Source organism: Callospermophilus lateralis, chromosome 4 (genome assembly GCF_048772815.1).
Source record: "Callospermophilus lateralis isolate mCalLat2 chromosome 4, mCalLat2.hap1, whole genome shotgun sequence".
Lineage (NCBI taxonomy): Eukaryota > Metazoa > Chordata > Mammalia > Rodentia > Sciuridae > Callospermophilus > Callospermophilus lateralis.
Window position 1 is genome coordinate 159,318,739 of NC_135308.1, and position 15,178 is coordinate 159,333,916.

Consider the following 15,178-nt stretch of genomic DNA (forward strand, 5'->3'; position numbering starts at 1 on the left):
TCACTGATTTGGTTAAGACTCTCATAACCCCATCATTTCTCCTCTAAACCTTCTTGCATTGTTTCACGTGAGCTTTTTGGGGACACCTCACATCCAAGCCACAACATAACCTAATTTAAAATTTTAATAGGCAAGGTGTGACTTTTTTCCTTCCTTATGTTGAGCAGTGTGGCAACGCCCCTCTCCACTATACTGGGCCAGTGAAAACTGCATGTGGAGAGGGCTCACCCCCTCCCAGGAAAGGGGGTGCTGTAGAGTGATGGTCCCCTTTGCTATGATGGTGCCCTTTTGGTCTCCTAACAGGCAGATGTTTCTGGAGCCCATGAAGCCTGAGGAGCCTTTCATCTCTAAGAGATCAGGATAGTAAACGCCTAAGCCTGGATCCTCAGAAGACCTGCCAGCTCAGCACAATGTCAGGTAGCAGGGCCTGGGCCCTCACCAGGAGCCAGAGAGTGGTACTGACTTCCATTTTCAGAAACAGTCATCTAGATAAAAGAGATGGAGAAAGGAAAGGGAGGCTTCTGGTTTGGGGCTGTCTGGCACAGATACTATAACTCTTACCTGCTCAGGTCTCCAGTTTCCCTCTTCCCTGCCAGTTTCTTTATGAGATGGAGGTTGGGGCAAGGAAATGGGGTTTGGTTATGTTGGGGGACATGATGCTGTCTTCTCCCTTCTTCCAGAAGCATGTTCCTTTCTAGGGTGTTCTTCCCATTCCTCCTTTCCCCTCAGTCCTACTCTAGATGGCCCAGTCCCTTTAATGCTGGCACTGCACTCTTGGAGGGGGTGGGGTTTCTGACATGAATTTTGCCTCTGGGATTTCTTAGTTGTTCTCTCCCTGGTCCTTTTTGTTTTAGGAAGCCACATATCTTCTGCTAGTGGCCCTTTCTCAGCCTTGACTCCAAGCATATGGCCCCAGGAGATCCTGGCCAAGTATACTCAGGTACAGCAGTCAGTGCAGCCAGGCACCCTCCTGCTGTGCTCCTGTGCTGTGGCATAAAGGGACCCACCTCTGCAGGCTGCCCAGGAGTGGGTGGCCAATTTCACAATGTTCACACAGGCTCACAGATGGCATCTTAGTTCTACGTGCCTGTGTGAATCAGTCATTAGGTAGGAGGAAGAGAATTTTGGGACATGGAAATGCATGAAACATATATTTTGCATTGATCTTATTAACCTTTGAACTCTGAGAACAACAAAGAAAATGCTCGGAGAATTCAGAGCAGGTAGTGACCCCTGTGGGTGAGCGATGACCAGAGAAGCCTTTTTGAAAGGGTAGCCTTTGATCTGGGTGGAAGTTAGCAGTTAGCCACATGGGTGGCATCTTTTGGAAATTGGCCCCAGGCTGGGGCATAGACAACTTGTCCCTGTTCCTGGTTCTAGAAGGAAGAGTCAGCAGAGCAGCCAGAGTTCTGCTACGATGAGTTTGGTTTTCGGGTGGACAAAGAAGGTAAGATGGAGCCCCCTAGGTGTTCTTGCTGATGTCCTGTGTCCACAGCACATGACCTCTGAGCCCCTTTTGTCACCCGTTCCAGTAAGACTCAAGGACAGAAGTACATATCAGAGTGCTACTGTTATAAGTATATGGAGACCTCTGATTTTTTTTTCTTTCTACATTTTTTAATTGGTGCATCATATTTGTACATATTAATGCGATTTGTTTTTACATATTTGTGTGTTGCTTAAAATTTAACAGAGACCTCTGTTTGTTTGTTTGTTTGTTTAAATACTGATCTTGCTAGGTACAGTGGTGTTCATCTGTAATCCCAGCTACCACTAATCCCAGCAGGATGCAAGTTCTTGGCCATCCAGGGCAATTTAGTGGGACCCTCCTCAAAATATAAAGTAAAAAGGGATGTGATAGCTGGGCGCTATGGCGCACAGCTGTAATCCCAGCAGCTTGGGAGGCTGGGGCAGGAGAATTGTAAGTTCAAAGCCAGCCTCAGCAACAGTGAGACACTAAGCAATTCAGTGAGACCCTGACTCTAAATGAAATACAAAATAGGGCTGGGGATGTGGCTCAGTGGTTGAGTGCCCCTGGGATGTGGCTCAGAGGTTAAGTGCCCCTGAGTTCAATCCCTGGTACCAAAAAAAAACCCCAAAAAAACGGGGAGGATGGGATGTAGCTTAGTGGCAGAGCATCCCTGGGTTCAATCCCCAATACCCCCCCCCCCAAGAAATATATTGATCTTCACCTGATAATAAAAACAATTATGTTTATTGTAGAGAATTTGGGAAATACAGTAACATATAAAGATTAAAACAAAATTAGCTCCTGATCCTACAGCCTGAAGATCACTACTGACATCTTAGTGCCTTCCTCCCTAGCTGTGCTGTGTGCATCCTTATATACTTTTCATAACTAAGATTGTATTGCATGCACATCATGTCATGAGCAGTTCCTGTATCAGTTAAGACCTTTTTAAAAGCATATTTTTCAGGCTGGGGTTGTGGCTCAGTTGTGGAGCACTTGCCTAGCATGTGTGAGGCACTGGGTTCAATTCTCAGACCATATAAATAAAGTAAAGGTCCATTGACAACTTAAAAAAAAAAAAAAAAGAAAACATTTTTCAATAGTGCTTCCATATCCAATTATAATGAATTTAATATAATATTCTTGTAGCCATGTTTCTGTAGGTGGGTCCCTGGGTTAGGTGCCCTTGCAGGCTGTTGGGAGGGCCATATGCCAGAACCTGTCAGCAGTCCAGAACTATGACTGGAACATGTCATTTGGCTGAGGCAGTCATCTTTAGGTCACTCATTTCCAGTTCTGACATATGTTTTGCTTGATCATCTGATGAACAGTTGGAAATTAAAAGCTGAAGTTGAGAAGGGACACAGGGAACTTTCTGTTATAACAGAAATCCTCTGAATCTTGATGGATCACTGGATTTAAAGTCAGTGTGCATCACTGTGCTAGAATAATGTTTAGAACTAATTTGTTTTTTGATACTCCTCAAAAGGTGTACTTAAGATTTGTGCATCTTTTTGTATGTCAAGTTGTCATGGTTAACATTCTGAGGATTGTGCCAAGGACATGACTTAAAATGGATGAGGAGGCAGCTCTCAGTGGGGCTCACGGTACAGAGGTTTCTGGGTGGCTGCAGAAGACCCTCATGCAGCAAGTATTTCACAAAGTGGAGGGTGGCTTATGCCCCTTCCCAGTTGTGTCTCTAGCACCTCAACAAAAGTGGTCTTGACCACATGGAGGTCCCGTTCTGGTGGGAGACGGGCAGTAAGCAAGCAGACACATAGCTGCTAGGGTGAGAGCCACAAGGGTGATTCTGGGGATAGCAAAGAGGGGAGTTGATTTTGTCAAGGTTTCTGAGAAGGGGAGACACATGCAAAGACTAGGAGGAGGCGAGGGAGCAAGTTTCTCTGGGGAAAGTCAGTAACAGGCACAAAATCCCCAAGGTTGGAGTGAGTTTGGTCGGGGACAACAAGAGGGCTCATGTCATAGAGTGGAATGAGCAAGAGAAAAGTGGCAGGAGGTGAGGTCAGTTGGAACCTGGAAGGCTTTTGGCTTTGTCTGAGACATGTCAGGAGCAGCCACATAATCTAATGTGTCCTGGAAGGGCCACTGTGACTGCTATGGGGCTGGCAAGACAGCCACTGCTGTGACTCAAAGGACTGTGATGTGGTCTGGGCCTTAGGGGTGGTAAGAAAAGGGCAGATCCTTCCATTTTTGTAGTGGATTGAATATCTGGATATTGAATATCTGGTTGGGTCTGGAGGAGGAGGAGCCAAAGGTGACCTGGAGGTTCAGGCCTGAGCCTATGGAGTAGTAGTTTCTAGACTTGGGCAGCTTTAGGCAGAGAGTGAGAGCTCAGGTTTGCTCACAGCCAGGAGGGCTGTGCAATGGAACTCCTAGGAAAGGCGCTGGCAGAGAGTCTGGGTTTCAGGGAGCCTCCTCAGCCTGGAGACAGCCCTGTCAGGAGGGTGGCTGTTGGGAGCATGTAGTTAGGAGCACTTTTTCCTCCCTCCTCTGCCCTCTCCTGGTGGAAGGTGCTGAACCTGGATCCAGCCCCCTGTTTGGGGCTTCTCTGGTGGAAGACCCCCCACAGAGGCTTCGGTGGCAGGCCCACCTGGAGTTCACCCACAATCATGACGTGGGGGACCTCACCTGGGACAAGATTGCAGTCTCCCTGCCCCGCTCTGAGAAGCTCCGCTCCCTGGTGCTGGCTGGCATTCCACATGGCATGAGACCCCAGGTGAGAGAGCCACAGGGAGTCACAAAGGGTTCAGAGCCTCTGACCGGGTGTCACAAAAAAGACTGAGTGCTCCTGTGGCACCTTCCCTCAGCTGTGGATGCGGCTCTCTGGGGCCTTGCAGAAGAAGAGGAACTCCGAGCTGTCCTACCGTGAGATCGTGAAGAACAGCTCTAACGATGAGACTGTTGCTGCCAAACAGGTAATGTGGGAAGGTCGAGGGACAGGCAGGAGGAGCTGCCTGCAGACCATGTGGAGGGAGGGAGGTGTCACCTGGGTTCCTGGAGCACGCCCTCACTGGTCTCCTTGGCAAGGACAGCAGTGCTCTCACCTGCACACATGACCCTGGAGGAAACTTGCTGTCTCCTAGGTCCTTTGTAGGCTGCAGGGAGAATTGTCCCAGAGGCCCCCAGTGCGTGGAAGGACTTGGAGGAGATGGGGTCCACATTAGGAGTGGTGGGGATTTTAAACACACCCCCAGGCCACAGGCTTTTTCAGTAGGTCTGGTATGAAGTTCCCAGGTGACTATGATACAGTTGGCACCACATTTCCTGGGATCTGATCCTGAAGGGAGGAGGGGAAACTCCCCACTGTGGACCTTAGGCTACAGCTGTGTCTCACAGGGTCATCTTGTGGGGTTGTCGTGGGTACCTGACAGATCGAGAAAGATTTGTTGCGCACCATGCCCAGCAATGCCTGCTTTGCCAACATGAACAGCATCGGGGTGCCCCGTCTGCGCAGAGTCCTGCGAGCACTGGCCTGGCTCTACCCAGAGATTGGCTACTGCCAGGGCACGGGCATGGTAAGCACAGCCCCAGGAGGGCTAGTGGGGCTAGGGCTTGTACCCAAGGGTCTCTCCAGGCCCCCTAATAGGATATGTGATGACAGTCCCCAAGGAAGGCCAGGACAGTTGCTTCTGCTGTTAAAACAGAGCCCTGGGGACCTGAAATAAGGCAGGCCCCTCCACAGCCTGAGAAGGAATGTCTCCGGGAGTGTTCCCAAGAGGCTTTTCTTGACTAGTCTCCCCAGAGGGAATTCCTGTCCTTACTCACATGGAGACTTGGGTAGAAGTCCCTTGTCCCTCTTCCCTGGCCAGGTGGCTGCCTGCCTCCTGCTGTTCCTGGAGGAGGAGGATGCGTTCTGGATGATGTGTGCCATCATTGAGGACCTGCTCCCTGCCTCCTACTTCAGCACCACCTTGTTGGGCGTTCAGACTGACCAGCGAGTCCTGCGCCATCTCATTGTCCAGTACCTGCCTCGTTTGGACAAGCTGCTCCAGGAACACGACATTGGTAAGGCCTGGCAGCTCTCTTCCTCTCTGACCTTCAGGTCCTGGGACGCTGGAGCTCTGAGGCCTCTGGACATAGGCAAATGGCCCAGCCGTGGACATAGGAACATGCAGTCTATGTCCTCGTTCCGTGGTATTCTCTGATCTCTTCCCCTCTGCCCTCTCACTACTCTTTGGGAAGTGTCTTGCACAGGCTGCCCCAAGTGGGCTGTCCGTATTGTCCCCAGCCCTGTTGGCTCTGGTATCTGTTGCAGAGCTGTCCCTGATCACGCTGCATTGGTTCCTCACGGCCTTTGCCAGCGTGGTGCACATCAAGCTGCTACTGCGCATCTGGGACCTGTTTTTCTACGAGGGCTCCCTGGTGCTGTTCCAGACCACGCTGGGCATGCTGCGCCTCAAGGTGCTCCCAGGCCTCCGTCTCCAGGCCAAGAAGGGGGCGTGTGTCAGGCACAGGGGCCATGGTGCCCTCCTCTGGGTGGATGTGGTGGGCTCTAGGCTCTAAGCCCAAAGTTGGTGGGCACAGGGGACATCCCCTTCCCTCCATTTCTGCACCAACCCAAGCTGCAGCAGGAGTGGCCCAGCCCTGGTCCCTGCTGAGGCACCTGATTGTGGGTGGCTAGAGGATCTCCTTGGGCCCTGCAGAACCAGCCCCTACCCTATTAGCCATGCCAGAGGACCTAAGTCTCCAAGGACAGTGCCAGATGCAAGACCCCTCCCCTCTCTGTCCTCATGTGGTCTAGGAGGAAGAACTGATCCAGTCCGAGAACTCTGCCTCCATCTTCAACACACTGTCAGACATCCCATCACAGATCGGAGATGCAGAGCTGCTCCTGGGGGAGGCCATGCGACTGGCCGGCTCCCTCACTGATGTGGCTGTGGAGACCCAACGCCGCAAGCATTTGGCCTACCTCATTGCAGACCAGGGCCAGCTCCTGGGAACTGGCACTGCTGCCAACCTCTCTCAGGTGCATTAAGCAAGCACAGGCTCAGCCCACAGCAGGTGGTCCTCAAAGCCAGAGTGAGAAGGGCTGTGGGGAGCAGACTGGCCCTTCCCTGCTATGCTATCCTCTATCCCTGACCCCAGCTCAGCACCCAGGGCCCAGCATGGCCTAGTCAGACCATTGCTAGGGGATGACACAACCCTCCTCCATGTTGTGCATCCTGCCACTCTGAGCCTGGCCTGGTTTGGGAGGGGCACAGGCCTGCCCTGAACTGAGTACATCAGAGCTGGCGACAGGCCATTTCAGAGGAGTTAGTACTAGTAAAATACTGAGAGTCAGCATCCCCTCTGTGATGGGGACTGGCCCTGCTGACCCCCTCTTCCTGCCTGTAGGTTGTTCGGCGTAGGACCCAGCGGAGGAAGTCGGCCATCACCTCCCTGCTCTTTGGTGAGCACTGCAGGCAGCACCCTCACATAGGATTGTGGATTTGTGTTTCCTCTCCTGGGGCCTGGGCAGGGGCGGTCAGTGGAACTCTTTGCCTTCTAGGGGAGGATGACCTGGAGGCCCTCAAGGCCAAGAACATCAAGCAGACAGAACTGGTGGCTGACCTCCGAGAGGCCATCCTGCGCGTGGCACGCCATTTCCAGTGCATAGACCCCAAAAACTGTAGTGTGGTGAGTGACAGCTCCCCAGGCCAGACTCTGGGGCTCTTCTTCCCCAGCCTGGTCCTGGCACTGAAGCTTCCCCACCATGGTGGGCCTTCCATGCATCCTATTTCTGTCCTTTCTTGCAGGAGCTGACCCCAGACTACAGCATGGAGAGCCACCAGCGGGACCATGAGAACTATGTGGCATGTTCACGCAGTCACCGGCGTCGAGCAAAGGCCCTGCTAGACTTTGAAAGACACGATGATGATGAGCTGGGCTTCCGCAGGAATGACATCATCACGGTGTGTATGGGGGGGCTCGGTACACCCCGCCACCGACTCCCTGCCTTGCCCCTTCCCTGCCGAGAGGTTCCACTCTGTAAATACTGGGTCTTGGCCAGGCCTACGTGCTGGGGACATGAGATGTGCGTGCATGGTGTGGGCTGAGCCCTGTCCCCTCTCTGTGTAGATCGTGTCTCAGAAGGACGAGCACTGCTGGGTGGGAGAGCTCAACGGCCTGAGAGGTGAGGACCACATCTAGCCGCAGCCCGTCCTCCTCTGTGCTGCCTGGCCCAAGGCCCCTGGCCGCCCTACCCTGCCCGCAGGTTCCTCGTGGCCTATAGGGAGAGCTATGTCCTTAGCCCTGGGGAAGGGTCAGAACAACCACTGGCTGCCCCTCACGGGGACCTCTTCTCCCGTAGGCTGGTTCCCAGCCAAGTTTGTGGAAGTCCTAGACGAACGGAGCAAAGAGGTAAGAGGCAGACAGGGTAAGGCTGCTCCTGCCCCAACCCTGGGGACAGCAGGGGTGTGGCCTGAGCGAGTCCTGGCTTGTGGCATTGGCCACAGGACAGGAAAAAGGGTGGCTGGCAGCAAGTGTGGGTCTGAGCTTCTCAGACACATTCCCCCCATCAGTACTCCATTGCGGGGGATGATTCAGTGACGGAGGGGGTCACAGACCTTGTGCGAGGGACCCTCTGCCCAGCCCTCAAGGCCTTGTTTGAACATGGACTGAAGAAGCCATCCTTGCTCGGGGGTGCTTGCCACCCCTGGCTGTTCATTGAGGAGGTGAGTCGCTGCTGGTCCCCTACCCACATGGTGCCCATCCCATGCTCTGCTTGCCCTAGGGGTGGGCAGAGGAACTTTCAGGGTGGAGGTGTGTGTTCAGTTGGACCCTGTGGCTCTCACTAGCCCTTCCCGTCCCCACAGGCAGCAGGCCGGGAGGTGGAGAGAGACTTTGACTCGGTGTATTCCCGCCTGGTACTCTGTAAGACCTACAGGTAACGGGTGCTGCCTGGCATCCTCCTTCCTGTGTGGGAGGGCGGGGGTGACCCAGAGCCCAGAGCAACAGGGCAGTGCTGGATTTTGGTCCCCTCAGGTTGGACGAGGATGGCAAAGTCCTGACCCCAGAGGAGCTGCTGTACCGGGTGAGTGTGGCCACTCTGCCAGCCTGAGACATCTCGGTGGCTGGCAGGATGCTCCAGTAACAGCTGCCCCCTCTCAGGCTGTGCAGTCTGTGAACGTGACCCACGATGCGGCACACGCACAAATGGATGTCAAGCTCCGCTCACTGATCTGCGTGGGGCTCAAGTAAGTGGAGAGAAGTGGGCAGGAAAGGGACCTTCAAAGGGGACCCCAAAGAATAGAGAGGCATCCTCAGGGCATCTGGCACTTTGAGTTCTGGCCTCCTGGAGTGTGTGCAGGAGCTGAGAAGAGGAGCAGGTTAGGGGAGTCTTCAGGGGGCCATGGCCCTGCCTCCCGCTCCTCCCAGCCTTGTCACCCAGTGAGCAGGTGCTGCACCTGTGGCTGGAGGTGCTCTGCTCCAGCCTACCCACTGTGGAGAAGTGGTATCAGCCCTGGTCCTTCCTGCGCAGCCCTGGCTGGGTCCAGATCAAGTGCGAGCTCCGGTGAGACTGGCTCTTGGCAGGTGGCGTGCCCTGTAGACCCCTTGGATTTGGGGTGGGAGGTGGGCAAGATGGTCCAGGGTGATGAGAGCCTCCCACCCACCCCCACCCCCTAGGGTCCTCTGCTGTTTTGCCTTCAGCCTGTCCCAGGACTGGGAGCTCCCTGCAAAGAGAGAGGTAGGTGGTGTGTGGCTGGTCCCTAGCCCTATTTTCCCCAGGGGCTGGGGCCCGGGGCCTGTGCTGGGGGAGCACCCCCAGGGGTTTTGGGCATGGCTGGGGTCCAGGGGAGGCCTCTGAGTGTATCAGCTCTGGGGATTGCCCTGGCCCCGGCCCACATCTGATAGGCTCTCCTGTACCTGTACACAGGAAGAGAGGCAGCCACTCAAGGAGGGTGTTCAGGACATGCTGGTGAAGCACCACCTTTTCAGCTGGGACATAGATGGGTGATGCTTCTGCAGCCGCCCTCTCAGGCCCAGGCCTCCCCCCAGCCACCCAGGCAGGCCCCTCCTTCAAACAGGAAGAGAGTGGTATCACCTGCTAAGCTGTAGGGTCCAGGGAAGGAGAAAACTCCAGAGCCATGTCTGGGCCCATGACCAGGGTTCAGGGTTTCTTACTACAGGTTCCCACTGTTGGCAGGAGGAGGGTGCCCAGCTCAGCCTTTCCCTCCCAGGGCCCTAAGGAAGCCCTGGCCAGCTGCACAGTTCATATTAACCAAAAACCTTATGAGGTGATGGTGAGCTGCATCTGTTGTCTTTGCTCAGGAAGCGGGGGTGTTTAATGGCAGATTAAAGACCCCTTGACCTCTGGTTTTGTTTGTAAATAAACAACTCTTTAAGAAAAGCGCCTCCCCTCTTCCACTCAGCCAGGCTGTGGAGCTGCAGTCCCCCCCACCCCGCCCCAAATCAGCCTGACAAGGAGCTGAGATGGGGGTCACTGTGTGGCCTCCAGATACAGGTTCCTTTATCACAACTACTTGCCTTCTGTGGATGAAACAAGACACACAAGTCGGTGTTTTTGTTTTATTTAAAAAAATTCACACAGCTTCCCCACCTTTGTCCCAGCACTGGTTTTGGAGACGCCATCCCTATTCCCCTTATGAATCAGGCCAAAAGTGAGTGAGGCCAGTGGCCCCAGGACAGGAGGCAGCCAATGAGTGACCCCCTGTCAGCCCAACAGCAAGGTGGAGCTGGGTCCCCTGTCCCAGGGCCCTCTTGGCTGCAGTGAGGCAATGGGACGGAATGTGGGTGGGTGGAGAGCTCCTGACAGGACCAGGAAGCACCTCTGCCCTCTTGGCACTGAGGAAGCAGGACAGGTGGGGTGCACGCTGTGGCAGGATATCTACATGTCAAACACACGTGAGGGGTGGGTGGACCCAGGCAGCTGCACACCAGGCTGGGTACTGGGTACTGTATATCACACAGCTCAGTATGACCCTGTATCCAGCCCCCAGCAACCCTCCTGGCCCATGTATATGTGAAAGCAGGAAGGGAGGGAGCCACACCCATCTCCCACCTCCCCCCCAAAATAAATGTATATATGTATGTTATATAATGTAGAGGTATATACATACACCTGTACAGAAAATCTTGCCAACCAACCACTAAATGGTTATACTAACTACATCAAGACACTAAAATGGCAGGGGGCCCAACTCTCAGGAAGCCCTGGGGCCGGCCAGCTGATACGCGGAATGGGGAGTACAGGCCCAGGCTAGCTTCTTCTCTCACAGCAGAGGGGTAAGAGAAGGAAGAAAAGTCAGCCCTTGACCAGCAGAGGATTCTCTGGCTAACAGGGCCTCACCTGCCTTAGCCAAACTGCAGCCACACAGTACAACTCTGACCTCAAAAAGGAGGTCAAATTGAAATGGCCCTGGGCCTGTCCAGGCCTCCAGTGTGCCCCAGTGTGGGACCCAGAGCTGCTGCTTGACCGGTGGTCATCTCTACCCTGGGTGGGCCTGAGCCAGGAGTAGGGCCCAACTGCTCCAACCTTCCAGGGAAGGGAGAAAGCAGGGTCTGTGATTGTCAAGACTCAAGCCACACAGAGCCTTGCACAGAACTGCTAGCTGCAGTTCCCTGGCTCCCCAACTCTAGCCCCTTCCTTATCCCTGATGTCCAGAGCTAGAAAGCTACAAGCAGGAATCCCAGTGTAGCTGAAGATCATGGCCGTCAAGGAAGTCCGTGGAGAAGAGGCTGGGGGCTGCAGTGCTGAGGGGTGCCAGGCTGAGCACGGGGCCGCCTGATGACAGCTCCAGCCAGTCCATGCTGTCCAGGTGGCCATCAGCCAGGTCCAGGCCCACACTGCCGCTGGGCTCAGGGGCAAAGTGCAATTCTGAGGTGTCCATGGGGGATGGGGGATGGTCCAGAATGGCAGCACTGCTCAGCATCTGGCTGTGGAGGTCATCAATAAGGGAAAGGGGCTCTGGCCCTTCATGCCCACTGGTCAGCAGGGGCAACCCTGTGCTGCTCTCCAGGAAGTCCTCCAGGCGCCCCGGGAGGGCAGGTGATGCTGGTGGAGGGGGAGCAGCCTGGGGAAGGTCAGGGGAAGGCGAGGGCTGTGTCACCAGCGGGGAACTGCAGGCTGCTGATGAGGGTGGCTTCTCCTTTCCTGGTACAGACGGTGGTTCCTTGAAATCTGCTGAAATTTCTGCCAATTGAGACAGTGCATTGATGTCAGAAACCAGGCCTGAATGCATATCAAAGAATGATCAGAGACCCTTACCTCATACTATAGAGAAGAATAAAATAAAAGTCTTAATAAGTGTACAAGCTAAAGCTATGAAACAGGAGAAAAGGGGAAATCTATGACTGATGGGGCAGTAATTTCTTGGTTGTGACAGCAAAAGCACAGGCAGACAAGTTAGACTACATCAAAAGTTAAGACTTTTGTACCTCCAAGGACACTACACCAAGAGGGAGTGAAAGGGCTTCTCACAGAATGAGAGGAAATACTTGCAAATCATATTTGATAAGGGATTAATAAAGAACTACAACAGAAAACAACCTGATTCAAAATGGGCAAAGTACTCAAATATTTTTTCCAAAAATGCTGAATGTGGTATGGCACACACCTATAACCCCAGCTACTTGAAAGGCTGAGGCAGGAGAATTGCAAGTTCAAGGTCAGCCTCAGCAACTCAGCTTGGAGACCCTGTCTTAAGACAAAAGTAAAAGGCTGGGGGTGTAGCTGAGTGCTGAAGCACCATGGGTCCAGCCTCCAGTCCTGGGTGGGGGGCAGGGGGGGGGTATCAAGAGGAGACACCTCCAGACATCACACACACAAGGCCAACAGCACATGAAAAGATGCTCAACATCTCATTCATTAGGGAAATGCAAATCCAAACATGAGATTCTACCTCATACCCATTAGAGTGGCTATTATCCAAACAACAGAGAAGGAAGAGTGGCAAGGAGCTGGGAGGTGGTACAGCACATGGCTGGAATGCACAAGGGCCTGGGTTTGATCTCCAACACCAAAAAGGAAGTCAACGTTGGTGAGGATATGAAATGAGAACCCTAGTGCACTGTTAATGGAAATGTAAAGTGGTCCAGCTACTTAGGGAAAAAGCTTGGGTAGGCTCTACAAAAAAACAATATGATCCAGCAGTCCTGCTTCTGGGTACACATCCCAAAGAATGGAAAGCAGTGGTATCTCAGAGAGACCCTCAGACACTCAGGATGACACCACTGTTCACAGCAACTCAAGCAGCCCCATGTCCACCGACAGAAGACCGGATGGACCTTGAAGACCCAGTGCCAAGTGAAATAAACCACAAAGAGACAACTATGATTCCACTTATGTGAGATACTTTTTGTCAAAATCAGAGATAGCAGAACAGGGGTTAGTGGGCGAGGAGAATGTGGAGTTTCTATCTAATGGATACAGTTTCAGTTTGGGGTGACAAGGTTCCGGAAGCAATGTGGCACACATCAGAACATACTTAATGCCTCTGAATTTATATTTACAGGTGGTCAGAATGGCAAATTCTGTTATTATATACATCTTATTATCACAATAATGAATGTGTTACTACATAGAACCAGGCTTGTTCCCTGACCCCAGTCTAGGTCCCTACCGTCCCAACTGAACACCTTCCCCTGCAGCTGCTTCACTAGACAAGGAGCCTCAGCCTCCAGCCATCACCACCTGCCACTTTCAAATACCTTCCTCTCGGGATTCTTGCTGCTGTAGTGACCTTTTTGAGGCAGGCCACACCTCATCTGTTTTTCTGCCATTTTTTAAAATACTAGAATTCAAGGATCACCCCCTTTTCCTCCTCAGTCTCTGTTCCTGGGCAACAGCATCCCTCCCAAGGTTCGTCGTGGACACGGTGGCACCCAGAGCTCAAGCCGAGGCCTCTCCTTGGCTCCCAGCCCAGCAATTCCACATCAGCAGGTTCTGGGTCACCTGCACTGGTCAGAAACACTTCAGGCCCCACCACGGGGCCTGTACCTGAAGATGTCCCTGGGGCTTGAGAATCATTGAGCCCTTTTTTATAAACTGTCACAAACTTCGCCATTTTTGAAGTACACTGTTCTGTGGCTGAGCTCTGTGTCACCTGCCCCATTGCACTCAATCCTATCCATCAGAAAGGATTCTCCACGCTTGGTGCATGAACCCTACAGATCCACCACAACTGTACCACGGGTTCTGCCCTCTTTCCTACTGCCACCATGGAAGTCCCCACACTCCTCCCAGAAGCTGACCCCTCCACTCCAGCCACAGGGCCCTTCTCCCTAAGCTAAGGGGGTCCCTCCCCACCATACCACCTCCTGTGTGTGACGGTGCTCAGCAAACAAGCTGTTGCTTTTCCCACCTGCCCTAGTTCCTTGCCCCTGCTCTGCAAGAAAACTCCCAGGGAGCGTGACCACTGGTGACAGCACAACGCTTGCTCCCCACCTTGAGATCAGGTCTCAGACCTCACCCGCCTTGCCCATGCTGGTTTCCAGGGTGTCACATCTGCCCACTGCTTGGCCTCATCTACTTGTCCCTCTCTTTCACAAAGGCCAGGGCTCTGGCGCCCACCCTTCCTGCTCTAACAGGCTCAAATCTCCAGACAACTGGCTCCAACTGCAATTCTGGGCACCACTGATTCCAGCCCAGACCTACTGGAAACAATCACCCCAAGGCCACCCAGCTGCCTCCTGACAAGTATCTCCCCACCTGAGGCTGCACCCCACATGGCCCTGGGCAATGGCAACCTCCTGAGGCCTCAGGCTACAGCCCTGAGTCATCCCTTGGTCACTGACTTCCCCACTACACCTGAGGCACAAGAACACGAACCAAAGGCCCACTCTCCAGGGCCCAGGCCCCTACCCCTGACAGGGGTCCCTGCATGTCCACAACTTCCACAGCACTGAAGAGCCTTGGTCACACCCAACAGAACCACTCCGCTCTGGGTTGCGCACACCACCCTGGGGCCAGGAGGCCTCCTTGCCGCCCCATCCCCCACCACCCCACTACCACCCCTAGAGCACCCCTAGCAGTGGCCTCGTGGCGCCCTGCTTGGGGCTGCTCCTGAGCCTCTCCATGGCCACACCTCCACACCGCCCCCTCCCTCGCTGCATTCTGTCCTAACACCACCGGCTCTTGGTCCAGACACTGAGCTTATTCATTATATTTGCTGTTTCTCTCCCGCCCTGGACTGAGCTCCACAAAGGTGAAAATCTCTTGCATTCACCAAGGTGTCCTGGGGGCCAAGTAAAAGGAACATTTACGGAAGGGCTCCATTATCACAGCCCTTGTATAGTCCAGTGTTCAAGAAATCAATCAATGCTGGACCCAGTGGTGCACACCTGTGTCTCAGCAACTCGAGAGGCTGAGGCAAGAGGATCTCAAGTTTAAGACTAGCCTCAGCAACTTAGTGAGGTCCTAAGTAACTCCGCAAAACCTTGTCTCAAAAAATAAAGAGGGTTGGGGATGTGGCTCAGGGTTAAGCACCCCTGGATTCCATCTCCAGCACAGGAAAAAGAAAGAAGCAAAGAGAAATCAACCAAACCACCTTAAGCTATATAGAATAACCTGTGAACAAAGGGGAGGCTGGGGGTCCAGGCTTTACCTCCACTCTGAATGAGGATATCAAACAGGTCATCCATCTGCTGGCTTGAGGAACTGTTTTCCTGTGGGACAGAACCAGAAAAAAGGGCTGGGGCTGCAGCTCAGTGGCAGATCACTTGCCTTGCACGTGTGAGGCACTGGGT

General features: G+C 53.5%; 2 protein-coding genes across 7 annotated transcripts in view; one reads left to right on the plus strand and one right to left on the minus strand.

Moving 5' to 3' along the window:
• Sgsm3 (small G protein signaling modulator 3) overlaps nt 1–12,155 on the plus strand; it is a 32,707-nt gene extending 20,552 nt beyond the window's left edge. For 3 of the 5 annotated variants that reach the window (XM_076855203.1, XM_077109330.1, XM_076855204.2), the window contains 21 exons: nt 304–417; nt 855–940; nt 1,381–1,447; nt 4,003–4,208; nt 4,300–4,407; nt 4,864–5,007; nt 5,302–5,497; nt 5,748–5,893; nt 6,234–6,458; nt 6,827–6,881; nt 6,981–7,108; nt 7,228–7,383; nt 7,550–7,604; nt 7,782–7,831; nt 7,993–8,145; nt 8,287–8,357; nt 8,456–8,504; nt 8,582–8,667; nt 8,862–8,984; nt 9,098–9,158; nt 9,348–9,821. In XM_076855203.1, the coding sequence (XP_076711318.1) occupies nt 411–417; nt 855–940; nt 1,381–1,447; nt 4,003–4,208; nt 4,300–4,407; nt 4,864–5,007; nt 5,302–5,497; nt 5,748–5,893; nt 6,234–6,458; nt 6,827–6,881; nt 6,981–7,108; nt 7,228–7,383; nt 7,550–7,604; nt 7,782–7,831; nt 7,993–8,145; nt 8,287–8,357; nt 8,456–8,504; nt 8,582–8,667; nt 8,862–8,984; nt 9,098–9,158; nt 9,348–9,428 (2,253 nt within the window). In that variant the 5' untranslated portion in view covers nt 304–410 and the 3' untranslated portion in view covers nt 9,429–9,821. Of the gene's footprint in view, nt 1–303; nt 418–854; nt 941–1,380; nt 1,448–4,002; nt 4,209–4,299; nt 4,408–4,863; nt 5,008–5,301; nt 5,498–5,747; nt 5,894–6,233; nt 6,459–6,826; nt 6,882–6,980; nt 7,109–7,227; nt 7,384–7,549; nt 7,605–7,781; nt 7,832–7,992; nt 8,146–8,286; nt 8,358–8,455; nt 8,505–8,581; nt 8,668–8,861; nt 8,985–9,097; nt 9,159–9,347; nt 9,822–11,594 lie in introns of those variants that run through there. The other 2 variants (XM_076855205.2, XM_076855206.1) reach the window with 2 other exon arrangements.
• The window catches only part of Mrtfa (myocardin related transcription factor A), a 113,100-nt gene continuing 108,308 nt past the window's right edge, over nt 10,387–15,178 (minus strand). For both annotated transcript variants that reach the window (XM_076855202.2, XM_076855201.2), the window contains exons 12-13: nt 15,037–15,097; nt 10,387–11,624 (exon numbers count right to left, since the gene is read on the minus strand). In XM_076855202.2, coding sequence (XP_076711317.2) covers nt 11,107–11,624; nt 15,037–15,097 — 579 coding nt within the window. In that variant the 3' untranslated portion in view covers nt 10,387–11,106. The remainder of the gene's footprint in view (nt 11,625–15,036; nt 15,098–15,178) is intronic.